The sequence below is a fragment of the Terrapene carolina genome, unplaced genomic scaffold (assembly GCF_002925995.2).
Source record: "Terrapene carolina triunguis isolate 2854851 unplaced genomic scaffold, T_m_triunguis-2.0 Scaffold210, whole genome shotgun sequence".
NCBI classification, from domain to species: Eukaryota; Metazoa; Chordata; order Testudines; family Emydidae; genus Terrapene; species Terrapene triunguis.
The window spans coordinates 8,811,921-8,826,670 of record NW_020664561.1 but is presented as its reverse complement, the minus strand read 5'-3'; the positions used below and the strand labels follow the sequence as shown (position 1 = coordinate 8,826,670).

General features: G+C 37.3%; 2 protein-coding genes across 2 annotated transcripts in view; both read right to left on the bottom strand.

Annotated features, from left to right (window-relative positions):
* LOC112107404 (rab GTPase-activating protein 1-like) overlaps nucleotides 1–14,750 on the bottom strand; it is a 545,250-nt gene that overhangs the window by 309,061 nt on the left and 221,439 nt on the right. The window lies entirely within an intron of this gene.
* On the bottom strand, nucleotides 4,262–5,407 carry LOC112107360 (G-protein coupled receptor 52). The gene has a single exon (XM_024201018.1). It carries the CDS (start codon nucleotides 5,405–5,407, stop codon nucleotides 4,262–4,264), a length of 1,146 nt encoding a protein of 381 aa, XP_024056786.1.

Here is a 14,750-nt window from a genome sequence, read left to right as displayed (position 1 = left end):
CCTACCCTGTCTTTGGTCTTCCTCTTGCTTCTAATGTATTGATAAAATACATTGATAAAATCATGTCACAAATACCAAACAAGTAACATCTATTCAATTCAGAGGGAGTGATTTTTACTCAAACTGATTTCTTGTTTGTTTTTCTTAGCAGCTACTGAACTCAAACACCTAACAAAAAATTGGAAGAAAGGCTCTTTTGCTACACATTCACCCTTTCCTTTCAAGTAGGTGCTGTAAAATCTCCCAAACCACATCTTCGGGTCCCCTAAGGAAGGTTGATATTTGAAGGTTAAAAAACCCCAAAACATTCATTTATTTTAGAAATCAAGCCCTTTAGAGCTATCTTAATACTACACTATCAGTAAATAAAAATGAAGAGGCAAAGACCCTCTTCAAGTCACCTTTAAGACTTGAACCACTGTGATGCATACCAAAACTAGTAACTTGAGACTTTGGTGATAGGTACTCTAGTTCTCCCCCTTCTTACCTTAAAAATTAGCTTCTTTCATTAGAGACTGGCATACTGCTACTTCACCCTCCCATAGGCAGCCTTAACTACAAGCTGAATTATGAATATGTGGGCACAGACTGGTCTTAGGCCAATAAATAGGTTACACTTCCCCAAAAAGGTGAAATAATCACCATGTAGTTTAGCAAAACTAGCTGCAGCGTGAAGACCAAAGCTTGATTCCATGCACTACAGAACAGTTGGGGACAGCTATGAAATATCCACTGGGTAAAATTTTCTGAAGGCTCTTAATCCCATTTTCAAAAATGATTCAGGCATTTACAAGATGGATTGATTTAAATCACCAATTTTAATCATTATTTACATCAGCAAGAAATCATTGATTTTAACCCTGTTTTGCATTTATACTTCAGCCATTTTCCTAAAGAAAGGTTTGTTCTCATTGGTTGGTACAACCATTAAAACATATTGATTTGCAAATAAATATAACCTTTATACTAAATGTGGTACTTTTTGCTAACAGGAGAATACCCTGTATTTATACACACTTATTTAAACAATTGTATAGTTTAACATAATTAAGAATATGAATAAATATATTTCCTTTTTATTATTAGAAAATGGTTAATGATACATTTTTTATTTACTAGATTATTAATTTTTTACTGCGGATTTATGTTGATTTACATTTGGATGGCAATTGGAATTAATTTGAAAATGCACAAGAAAAACATTTAAAAATTGTTTATCAATAAAATAAAACTACCTTAAATGTGCTGAATACAGATTTATTTAACAAAGGAAGTATAAATTGTAGTTAGTGAATTGTCAGATTGGAAATCTGGCCTATGGTGACCAGGAAATAAAAAACGGTATCTGGGGGCCAACAGTGCTGATAGGCATCTAGCCTGATTAGATACTTTTCAAAATCCCACTAGGAGCCTATCTGCATATTTAGGCACCTAAATACCTTTGAAAATCTGGCCCCTTGTCCTTCAACTTTTAGACTTAATAGATTTAATTCTCTTTCACACCTGGTTTTTATTCATAGATTGGATGAAAACATGTTTTCCTGTTTTTTCAACTCCCGGTTGGTTCCTCAGTTTTGAATGAATTAGTCCAAATGAAGAAAATATTTTCTCTTCATCTGCTAGATAAACTGAAAACAAAAGTAATTAAGGCAAAAGCTTTTCTGCTCAGCAGAAACTGAAAGTAAATGTAAATACTAGCATTCACTCAATTGCAAAGATTAAAAATAATATAGATACTGAATGCGGTATTGTGACTTTATAAAGCTTAATTGACTGCAAAAGTTAGAGATGTTACAGAGAATCCCCCCTGATTCTCTGTATCATAAAAAAAGCTGAACTCATTAACTCATTAACATTTGAGGAGGGCTCATTAAAGCAGCATTTTTTTTTATTTATTTAAATTATTTTAATAGATTATAGTAAATTTAGGCCTTAACATAAGCCATTTTAAAAAGGTTTTTAAAAACAAAAAATTAATTTAAATAAACTCTTATTTTGAGTTCTTTTTAAATAGATTTTTACCCATCCTGAACACTTAGGAACCTAACTCTCACTCTCTTTCAATGAGACGTAGGCACCAAAATGCCTAAAACTCTTTTAAAAATAGAACCAAACCACTTTAAGCACTTTTAAAAACTTCACCCATTGTCTTCAGAAGGGAAGGAATAGGTTCATCTGTCTAGACAACTATGAGATATACGAGGTAAAGACAAAGGTACCAAGAAATTCCTCTCAAATTTTATCTGGAGTATTAATCTGGGGTAATTATCAACCCCAAATAAGCTTAGCTAGACTAGAGGAAAGTTCCAAGTGGCACTTAAACCTGCCTCACCAATACACAATATTAGAAACAATGACAGACACATGATGTAGGGAAAGCAACAAAAAAAAAAAAAAATTAAAGTTTTTTTTTTTTTTTTTTAATTCTAATTCCTTAGTTGTCACCCATTTGGACTTTCAGAGAACAGAGAATAACATCAGGGAACTAAAGCCAAGTCTGGTTTTGATATACATAATACTACTTTATTCTTTTTATTTTTTCTTACTTTTCTTACAGTTTTAAAAATGTACAGGGGTTCAGAACCACCTCCATAAAACAATGCGTACATTTTTATTTTTAAAGGGACTACTGTAGTCAAACCATTGGTGTGCAAAGAGGGTTGACTTCCATTATGAAAAGTCATAGGCACAATTTCATTATATGCATTTTGGTAAAATAAGGAACTATAGCGCAGCTGTTAAGAGGAGCAATAGTTAGGCCTTTTAAAAAAAAAAAAACAAAACAAACCACCATCTGAGAAAATGGCACCTTGGGTCAAAAATAATATTTAAAATATTTCACTACCTGCCATACTATATCTGAACCCCAGGCAATTTATTACACATGTAGTGCCCTTGCAAAGTATTTTATTTAAGCGGTGAACCTGAAAGGCAATACAAAAGGCAATACGGAGGCTCTTATCTGTATTTTATACTAAATTGTCTCTCCACCTCCTCCTCTAATAAATATCTATTTAATAACTGCACAAAAGTATTTCTCTTAGAGCAAGTAATTCTTTTTTTAAATCCTGTAGACTTAAAATTGACCTACTCCATATGCTATGAAACATTAGGCACAGACCACATACTTTACATTTTCTTTTTTAAAAAAATACAATATGTGCAAGCTAGGTTCACACAAAGGATTGGCAGCTACAACAGTAAACTATTCAGACCCCACAGAAAAGTTATTTTCCATTTAAAAAAAAATTTTAATTCACTGAGCAGTGATGTTACACTGCTGTGTGTGGTTATCATATTTGCATTAGGATTATTTGTGTAACTGTTAAAGGAAAAGCTTTAGTACATCCTAAAGGACACCACATCAATACTGTGTGCTAATTCAGCAGGATCCAGAGAACAAAGTTTGTAAAAGTTATTAGAATATGGTGAATGCAATCATCAAGCTAGTAAAAATTTTCTGAAGGAAGAAGTTATTTGAAATTATGTTTATCTGACAGGCTCTTTCATTAACTAAGTCACTTCTGAATAATGGAACCCAGGGTGCAGGGCATGAAAAAAAAAATGGAAATGGGGTGTGGGGGGGAGGGGGAAGCAGGCTTTGTGGAAGCTGCACCAGAAATGCAAAAAATAAAACTAACTTTATCCAAAAAGTGTACCCATCCGTTTCTTTAATTTGTATGAGGTTTTGGGGGGAAGGGAAAGGGTTTAGCGGCTATTTGTACAACTGAAAATAGTACAAGACACAAGCAAAGACTATGTGCAGCTGATTGTTAAATTGCAACATTTATTATGCATCCTCTGTTGATGTCATTTATGGAGAGCCACCCACTGTGTTTAAAAAAGTTTATTTTAATGCGAGAGACTACTGTATATCCTGCCACATATATAATATATGACTATTTCTCTACAAGGAAAAAAATTTAATAAGTCACTAATTTATCCTAAGGGGGGCCTGCTTTGAAGTGCCTGTTATATCATGCCCTGCGGAAGATATGAGATATTGATTTCTTTCATCTTCTGTTAAATTTCTGTCATACCACCACACAATTTCACAAGACCCATATTCATAATAATTTGTGTACCCTTTCAGTGCCCTTTAATAGCAACCTTTTCCTTTATTCCGAATTACTTCCAAACCCACATCTCATGTCATAGGAACTATTCAAGTAAATATTTCTGTTGTGGCAAATTTCCAGATGTATCAAATGCTATCCAAACCCAATGTCAGATTGCATTTCATTAGTTGTCCCAGTTTTCTTTAAATGGAGCAGGAATTAGCCCGTTTTCTAGGTTTGGGGTCCCGTACATCCTTGTCTTTTAAACACATACAAGATGAACATATTGTCTCTGACAGTCTCCGGAGTCCCAGCCTGAAAACACTGTTGGAGAGGCTATATATCACACAGTTGCAGAAACTATTGCTTATAGCAAGCCATGTTGTTAAGAAGGAAAGTGCTGGATTATCCAGCACCCTAGAGCTCTCCAGCAGAAAGTATATGATATAGGGGAGCCAAAGCATGTAAAACACACTGGTTATCCGAAATAAAACCATGGCATAGCGGCGGTCAGGGCTGTGCCCAGTCTCTCCAGCAGCATCCACTTCATGGCTAGGAAAACGAGCTCTCCGGTCATTTATCTCTTTGGTGTGCTGCCGGCAAATTTTGAAGATGTGGAAATATGTGAAGCAGATTACCAAAGCAGCTGGAGCATATAGTAAGCACACAATAAAGCCAGTAAAATAAGCATTGGTGAGCCAGGAGATAGCACACCATTCAAAAATATCTCCATGGTAACCAGGTTTCCCCCAACCAAAAAAGGAAGGCAAGAAGATCAGACAAGAGTATATCCAGATCAAAATGATACAGATTCTCAAGCGACAAGGCGTGACCAGTTGATTATAGGAGAGAGGTTTTGTAATAGCAAGATAGCGGTCAACACTGATGCAAGCAAGACATGCCATGGAGACACTCTTCAGCACAGAGATGATATATCCAAAAACCTGACAAGTCAAGGACTCATGGACACCTGTAGAGTAGTGAAGCAATGATAATGTAGGAACCAGGCAGCTAACTCCAACAAAAAGATCAGCATAGGCCATGGTCTGAATAAAATAGCTGGTGGTATAATGATGTAAGAGCGGAGCACAGTGAAAGACAAATATTACAGTTAAATTACCAGCAATAATTAAAAATGTTAGCAAAACAATAATGACTGTCTCAAGGATGCAGATGTCGACTGCATTGTAGTGGCCAAATCCTAGCGGACAAGAGAGATGCTCAGACACATTCACAATGCTACTGCTCATGTTCAGAGTCCTCCATTCAGTCCATCTGGAGTGGTTCATGGTTTGGGATTCGGTAACACTGCAATCGGAGCTACGGTGAGCAAGTGACCTGCCCAACATCAGCTAAACTCTGCTTCAGAGTCTCATGATCTCATTTTGTAGACACGGCCAGCACTTTTCTCAGGGAGGTTACAGTCTCATAGCTATTGATGCCTCTTCAGCATCAATGCAACACTCTGACACACCTTAGCTTTGAGGAAAGAAAAAAAAAGCCAGAAAGAAGAAAAAAGGCCACTGACAGGTTTCCTCCAGTGCTCTTGATCCATCTTTGTCAAACACAAGGCACTTCTAAAGAAAACAGGTTCTTTTTACTGTATTTGTGGAAGATGAAAATAAAAACAAACAAAAAAAAGGCAGGGGAGGGGGGAGAGACAGGAAAAAGTCAACTGCCTCAAAAAAAAAATTCTGTGATTGTTTTTTCCTGAGAAAGGCAGTTTCTTTGGAATTAGCAAGAAAAATACAAAGAATAAAAAGGGGAAAATGTCTCAGTACAACACAGGTTTCATGAATCAGCAATCTTTAGAAACAAATTAATGTTTTATGTTCATTTAAATAATTAAATCACAAAATGTCTGGAAAACCAAGGAAAAGTTCACCGTATTGTGCTGTGTCTTTTGGCTCTGTTCAGGAGATCTTTTCTTCATATATTCTATTCATTAGAGAGGTAAGGAAAACATTTCTGTCCAGGGTAATTCCAATAGACTCACCACAGCTTGTGTATGAATAATGAATTTTATTTGGAGGGAGAAGGGTATGGGGAAAGCCAGGTTTGTCCTCTGACTCCCAGGAAGGAAAACATACATCTACCTGTACACTGAGGAAGATCATGTGTAATCACTTAAAAATCAGAAAAATGTAAGCATAAATTTTGGAGCTTTAAGTCAGTATTCAAAACTCTCTTAAACAGTTACGGTCCACTACAACTATCAATGTCAGCAGCACAATCCAAGGTCCTCACAGACAAAATAAATCCTTCTTGCATTTCATTTCAGCAGTGATGATCAAATATAATTTTCTTCAGAAATAATGCCATATCTGCTACAGTGGATCAGTACAGTGAAGTTCATGGGTATATCCATGATATTTCTCACCTCTGTAGCAACACCTGAATCCTTTCACAAGCTCCATACAACAAGAACAGAAACTTCCATCTGCATTCTGCTGTGAAGCTAATGAAATGCTGATCAGACTAGAAAAGCTGCCATTGTTTACTCCATTATTCTGTCATTCAGCTTCATCTTCTAGGCTGCCACAGACTTTCTGTTTTTATTAGACGATTAGCATGATAAATCACTGCTTTAAAAACCAGATCTTCTAATAGCTGGACATTACCTGTTAATTGTATTTGCGGTTATGGAGCAGCCATACGTTAAAGAAAGCCTCTTCTGTATTCATTTTTGAGTAACTGCTTGATTAGTGCAAGGACCATTAGCTAGGTTACTAAATGTACACAGTCTTGTTTTTAAAAAAGCCCCAGAAATACTAAAAATATCTTTAATCCTAGAATTCCTGAGATTAGGAAGAGGCAGACAAGAACGAATCAATCCAAATAAAAAGATTTCCAAGGTCATGTAGCTATTATATTAGCATTTGTTTAATGTCCCTTTAAAAGTACTGACATCTCACTGATGCTTTTGATAGTCTTCACTGTCCTTCTGAAGGAATTTCATTCACTAGAAAAGAAACATTTTCTCCACTTCTGATGCAGTAGTTTGATAGAAAGCATTCTTTTGAAGTTAATTTTCCAAGGTGCACCATCATGCTGTACAGAAGGTTCTTTTTGATTTTATAACATCCCCAAAACACTTGCCAGTTGTTCATTCTCTCTGTTTATAAGTAATTTAATCTGTTACAAAATTACTACTTTTTAAAAAAATTCTCTTGCTACAGCAATAAACCAATGTTTCTCACCTATGTTCATTCTTATCAGCTGCTACGGTGAACTGCTTGATACAGAAGTCCTATTTACTGTGAGGCTGTTTCAAGGATGCTGTCACTATTCCTCACATTCTCTCTCAAAATTATTGCTTGCACCTGAGCCTGCTGCTCCTCTTTATCCTTAGCTGATGCAGAAGAACTCACTATCAGAAAGGTGACTCGGTCCTTCTGCCCCAATCAACAGCACAGCCAATGGCTAAAGCAGCTGAAATTGTCACTAGGTAACAGTTGCCAGGCACAATGCAGGCTTACACAGCAAGAGGCAAATAAGAATGACAAATTAAGACAATGGAACTGACCATTTCCCTATAATATATTAATGGTATTTGGAAACTTCTGAAAGAGGCTTCCCTTCTAGTACTTCCACAGGGTTATATCCTGCAGATTAGCAAAACATGAAATTATTCATAGATGTACCTTTGCATACCACATAGAAACTACCATAATATTACTATAACAATCACCAGTTAAAGCAAGTCAGCAGTAATCTAATCCTTATTGGCAGGAAAGTCCTATTAATTATTAAACAAATAAGTGCTAACCTTCATAAAGTCAAACTGATTGTTTTAAAAAATCAAAAACATGCTGTTCTATTTTGATCTGTAAAAGTTTAAAATCAGCTTCTACCCTCTTATCAATTCAAATTACTGAACTATTTAAACAACACAAATGTAGACACGTTAATATAACTACAAAATCATAAAAAATACATATAAGCAATGTTTAAGATCCAAAATAAATACCCAAATGCAAAGACATTTAAAATTAAGGCTCAAACTAGCTAATTAATTCGCTCTATTATGTCTAGATATGCAGAGGTCTCAGCACAGTATATTTTTGGAGTATACAGCATTATCTACTGCAATACCTAAATACAATGTTGAGAAAGTTATTCTCACAGTATTTGTTAGGAATGAATCTAACATTTATTGCTTCTAAATGTTTAAGTGATTTAACATTAACCAATTATTTGTTTTAGTTTAATGTAAAAAAAAATGAGGGGAGTTACCAATGGATTTTAAAGGGGTAAATTAAAATAAGTCCCTAAAATTATTCAAAATGTGTAACTGTATATTTAGTAAATTATTAAAAAAAGATTTTTGGTCAGAACAATTTTCTTTCAGTAGGTGAGTGTGAGACAATGTAACAGATCATTGTAGTGTTAAAGTCTACAGATTTTTTAAACTCCATTAACTGATTTATGTAATACCAATAGATATTCATGATATTATTCCTCTTCTGGTTATGGATATTAAATATGTGTTTTGTCATTCCATGATACAAAATGAGCATAAACTAAAATGATTACATTCATACTAGACACATTTTTAACACAAAATTGAAACATTCAGTATATTCAGAAAATACCCAATCATACACCAATACAGCACAGCACAATTTTGGCTAAAGACCAGCAAAATACATTTGTCACAGGTTTGGTTTTAGAGAGTGAATAAAATAGAATAAAGTATCTAATTACTAAGTCTTGTAATTCTGCTACATCAAACCACAGACCAAATTTGGCAAAAGTTGCTCCTGGGTTAACACCTTGTATTGCAAATTCAGCCTGGAGCAAATTTTCAAGGCTGAACGACAAATCTCTAGAAATCAGAACTGCATACAGAACTGAAGCAACGTAACTACGAAATACACTGGTATAGCTGTGCTACTATATTCCTCCAGTTGAGGGATTTAAGTGAAATATAAAGCAGTACATTAGTGCAATATGAAAGATATTCCAATCACTTGCTATTGTAAATTGCTTCAACAAAATGCTTTAGAACTAGATTGAGCCTTTAGGCTCAGCTCTGAGTAACACCTAGCTGCACCACAAGGGTAGCAAAGGAAAGGAATTTTGACTCCTCTCTTTTCCCACTTGCTTGCAGCCAGTGACGGGGTGAGGAGAAGGCTTGGGAGAGGAAAAGTGGATGAGACATCCCTACTCCTCCCTTCCTTCTGCTGGACTCCACACATGATCCAGGCTAAAACTGAAGGGCTCATCTACACCTTTTAAAACACTGAAAATCAGACACTTCAAATTTAGCAGCAGTTAAACCTAACATTACGGGAATCATAAAAAGGTAAATTAAAAAAAAATAAAGTTTACATGACAATAGTTTTGAAACTTACTGATTTCTAAATAACAGCCATACTGAGTGAGACCACTGATCCATCTAGCTCAATATTCTGACAGTGGCCGGTTGCCAGATGCTTCAGAGGGAATTAACAGAACAGGGCAATTATTAAGGATACAATTTAATCATAGAGGTCATGGAAGTCACAGATTCTGTGACTTTACCAGACCTCTGTGATTTCTTTGGCTTCAGCTGTCAGTGGCTGTAGCAGGGGCCAGATCCGTATGCTCCCCTAGCAGCCGCCCACAGCTAAGCCAGAGATGGGGCTGTGTGCACCCCCTTCCCCCTCTCCGCCCTCCGTGGCTTCAGCTAGGCTGTACACCCCACTGTGGTGGAGGGGCTCAGGCTGTCAGTTCCCCCTGCATGGGGCTCCAGCTCTCATTCCTTCCTCTTCCCCCATTTGTCCTCCTCCCAGTTATTTTTAGTAAAAGTCACAGACAGGTCACAGGCTCCCTCAAATTTTTGTTTATTGCCTGTGACCTGACTGTGACTTTTACTAAAAATAACTGTGACAAAATCTTAACCTTAGCAATTATCGAGTGATCCACCCCCTGTTGTCCAGTCTCAGCTTCTGGTAGTTAGACATTTAGGAACACCCAGAGCACAGGATTGCGTGCCTGGCAATACTGGTTAATAGTCATTGATGGACCTAACCTTCATGAACTTATCTAATTCTTTTTTTAACCCAGTTATACTTTTGGCCCTCAAAACATTGCCCGGCAACGAGTTCCACAGGTTGACTATGTGTTGTGTGAAGAAGTATGTGTTCTTGTTTGTTTTAAACCTGCTGCCTATTAATTTCATTGGGTGACCCCTAATTCCTGTGTTAAAAGACAAGGTAAATAACACTTCCCTATTCATTTTCTCCACACCATTCATGATTTTATAGATCTCTATCACATCCCCCCTTAGTTGTCTCTTTTTTAAGCTGAACAGTTCATCTTTTTAATCTCTCTTCATATGGAAGCTGTTCCATACCCTAATCCTTTTCCTTGCCCTTCTTTGCATCTTTTCCAATTCTAATCTATCTTTTTTGAGATGGGGTGACCAGAACTGCATGCAGCGTTCAAGATGTGGGCATCACATGGATTGATAAGGTGGCATTATGATATTTTCTGTTTTATGATGTATCCTTTTCCCAATAGTTCCTCAGATTGTCAGGTTTTTTGACTGCCGCTGTGCACTGAGTGGATGTTTTCAGTGAACTTTCCACAACTCCAACATCTCTTTTTTGAGTTGTAACAGTTAATTTAGACCCCATCATATTGTATGTATAGCTGGGATTATTTTCCAATGTGCATTACTTTACACTTAACAACACTGAATTTCATCTACTATCTGTCACCCAGTATAGTGAGATACCTTGTAACTCTTCACAGTCAGTCAGCTTTGGATTTAACTATCTGAGTAATTTTGTATCATCTGCCAATTTTGACACCTCAGCATTCACCCCTTTTTCCAGATCATTTATGAATATGTTGAACAGTACTGGTCCTAGTACAGATCCTTGGGGGACACCAGTCTTTACTTTTCTCCATAGTGAAAACTGATAATTTATTCCTACCCTTTGTTTTCTGTCTTTTAATCTATGAGAGGACCTTCCCTCTTATCCCATGATTGCTTAGTTTGCTTAAGAGCCTTTGGTGAGGGACTCTGTCAAAGGCTTTCTGAAAGTCCAAGTACACTATATGCACTGGATCATCCTTTTCTACATGCTTGTTGACATCCTCAAAGAATTCTGATTGGCAAGGCATGATTTCCCTTTGCAAAAGCCATGTTGACTCTTCTCCCCCCAACATATCATATTTATCAGTATGAGAGAATTTTGTTCTTTACTACAGTTTCAACAAATTTGCCTAGTACTGAAATTAGGCTTAAAAGCCTGTAATTGCCGGGATCGCCTCTGGAGTCTTTTCTTTTTTCTTTTTTTAATCAGCACTACATTAGCTATCCCCAATTGTCTGGTAGAGAGGCTGATTTAAGTGATAGTTTCTTTCAAAACTCGTGGGTAAATACCATCTGGTCCTGATGACTTATTACTGTTTAATTGATCAGTTTGTTCCAAAATCGCCTCTGCTGACACCTCAATCTGGTGTATTCACCTTGTATTTACCTGTGACATTCTGAGTACATGTCCCAGACCTGAAGAGTTCTGTGTAGCTCAAAAGCTTGTCTCTCTCACCACCAGAAGTTGGTCCAATAAAAAATATTACCTCATCCAGCTTGCACCTCAATCTGGGACGGCTCCACATAATAATTTTGAATGTTGAAGCTCATTCTTCCAAGTCCTAATGTGCATAATCAAACTAGGCTTCCTACAGAGATGCATCACTAAATAGAAGTTGTCAACTGAGAACCAACTCACTCATTACATCTGGTCCAGCAGATTTTTGAAACGTCAGGTCTTTCTACTGGCCTCAGAAAGAGTCCTACACATACTTGTAAGCAGCAACCCTGCCCTCATATTTTGGAAGCTGTAAAAGGAGTCCAGGAGGATACTAACTAGCCAGTGTGTAACATAGTGTGGAAACAATGTCAACATATGTTGACTCTTTTTCAGTGTGTGTAAAATGATACTGTTTCATGAATTATAATAAAAGTGATAAAGTAACTAGATTAATTAAAAGTGTCCCTTCTTCCTTGTGTGAGAATTACCATACAGAAGTAGGGGAGATTTGAGTTCTTCCATTCAGGGAGTGAAGTCAGACAAGAAGCCAAGTGGCAAGCTGCCAGTGGCTTCCCAGACCTCAGCTGCTCCTAGAGCCCAACTCATTATGGATTTTCTCAAACAGCTGAGAGGGAAACAGTGCAAGTTACAAACTATCTACAGTAATTTATATTGTCTTTTTTACATGTCGAGGAATGGGGGTGCAAATTAAGCAGAAACTAGCCAACCCTGCCAAACCCATGGAGTTTGCAGGGTATGGAGAAAATGATGTTATGCCTTGGAGGCTGCACTGCCCCATTTCTGCATGGGCAGGGGGAAAGCCACACACAACAAGGGCCTCCACATGTAGATCATTAGGAGACAATATAGCGCAAAATTATTATTTTTTTTAAACAAAACTTGTCCTCATTTTTTGTTCTGTTTCATTACTTCCCCTTTATATATAGTGGTATGCTGGAAGGTGTTAATGGCTGCCATCAAGCAGTTGTTTAATCTACAGACAATTGCAGACCTGGTTCAAACTATGGGGTGAGCTAAATACCCTTCTTTCATGCTTTAATGGATGGAACAATTAAATGCCCCTTATATAGTGAAATAGCTGGAAACAACAGAAGCTACCACCCACGGCAAGAGACCACGTGGCAAGGTCTGAGCAAAACCATCCCAGGGAGATTAACAGGGGTTTCCCCTACACACAGTTTCTTGGACACAAAAATCACTGGAGAAGTAGACTTGAAAATTGTGATCAAGGAAACTCCCTGCTGTTGTTTCTTCTTACTGAGCCCTGGGAAATAGGAGTTTGTGTACATTCACTGTAAATAAACAGGATTGCACCAAAGAAATATCTGACTCACATCATCAATTTCTCCTCCTAATGGAAACAACTGTGCAAGGCCCAGAATAGTGGATACTTGCTCAGGTCAAAGGGGCAAAAATATTCCATATTTTTTCTAAAAATATTTAACTTCTTTATAGTTTACTTCATTTCTATCTAATTCCAGCCTTTTCTTTATTTTCTATTCTAGATTTTTTCTCCGCTGAATTTGTTTACCTTGGTTCCCTTTTCATCCCAGGTGTCTATTTCAGTTTCAGCTCTAAGGGTATGTCTACACTACCCGCCGGATCGGTAGGCAGCGATCGATCCAGCGGGGTGTCGATTTATCGCGTCTAGTCTAGACACGATAAATAGATCACCGAGTGCTCCCCCGTTGACTCCTGTACTCCACTGCCGCGAGAGGCGCAGGCAGAGTCAACAGGGGAGTGGCAGCAGTCGACTCACTGCGGTGAAGACACCACAGTAAGTCAATCTAAGTACGTCGACTTCAGCTACATTATTCAACTAACAGGCCAGTCTTACTACTAACAGTAAGAGGCAGGCAAAAATAATAAACTGGTAAATATACAAAGCGACATTAACTACCACTGCCCCACACACCCTGATCGAGGGCATCGTTATTTTCATTGTCTTTTTCTTTAACCTCTCTTTCTGGTTATGTGACTAATGTGTATTTAATGGCTTGTGAAAGTATATTTAAGGTCTAAAAACATGCATTTCATTTAAAACTGCCCTTTTTGCATTCCAAATACCACAACATACCCATCCACTCTATAGCTAGCTTAATATTAATACATAGCCTCAGCGCATGGAAATTACACTGGAGTCATCTGAAATAAATTAGCTATTAAATACACTATACACTACTTTCAAGTGCCAAATAAAAGTCTGAACTGCTAAGTACATTACTGGACAAATGACTAGCTCCCAAGGTACTTAGCACCCTGCTAATACTCTTTTTACCACCTGCACGTCATATATCTTTCGCACTTGTAGACAAGCTCCAAGCAGAACTGCAGAGCATGAAAAATAATGGTAACATTTGGGAGGGTGAAGGGTTTACATATTTGAACTCACTCTCTGTGATCATATACGAGAAAAATGGTGATATTGAACTGCACAAATTTTAGGGCACTCAAATATATGAGATGTGGGGAGTTTTAATTGTCAACCTTTAAAGAGGTAACTAGCTGGGTATGTGGATCCCAGATATTGACTTCCAGCATGCTATCTCAGAGGTACAGCTATCAATGGCTCCCTTTTGGCTTAGACTCTGCTCCTGGGATATTTCAGAGAGTGGTCTCTCAGCTCCTTCATAATATCCAGGGTGCATATTGCTATTTGGATGATATTCTCCTCTTTGCTAAAACCTGAGCATAATGCTATTCTGGACCAGGTGCTAACCCAACTCCAACAAGCTGGCATAAAGTTAAATGCAGCCAGTGCAGTTTTGCAAAAGATTCTGTAGAGCAGGAATCAGCAACCTTTCAGAAGTGGTGTGCCAAGTTTTCATTTATACACCCTAATTTAAGGCTTCGCGTGCCAGTAATACATTTTAACATTTTTCAGAAGGTCTCGCTATAAGTCTATATATTATATAACCAAACTACTGTTATATGTAAAGTAAACAAGGTTTTCAAAATGTTTCAGAAGCTTTATTTAAAATTAAATTAAAATGCAGATCTTATCAGTTTAGGGTGATCCTTGCCCTTGCTTTTCCGTGCTGAGTTTTCCAATGTCTGGCACATATTTGGATACTTTAAGCTGCACACAGAGTGGTCAGTTGTTAACCGGCTGGCAGGAGGTCAGCGGCTGGAACCCCAGATT

What these genes read in the sequence shown, in the direction of transcription:
- LOC112107360 (XM_024201018.1), bottom strand. Translation starts at nt 5,407, where the DNA reads ATGTTGGGCAGGTCACTTGCTCACCGTAGCTCCGATTGCAGTGTTACC.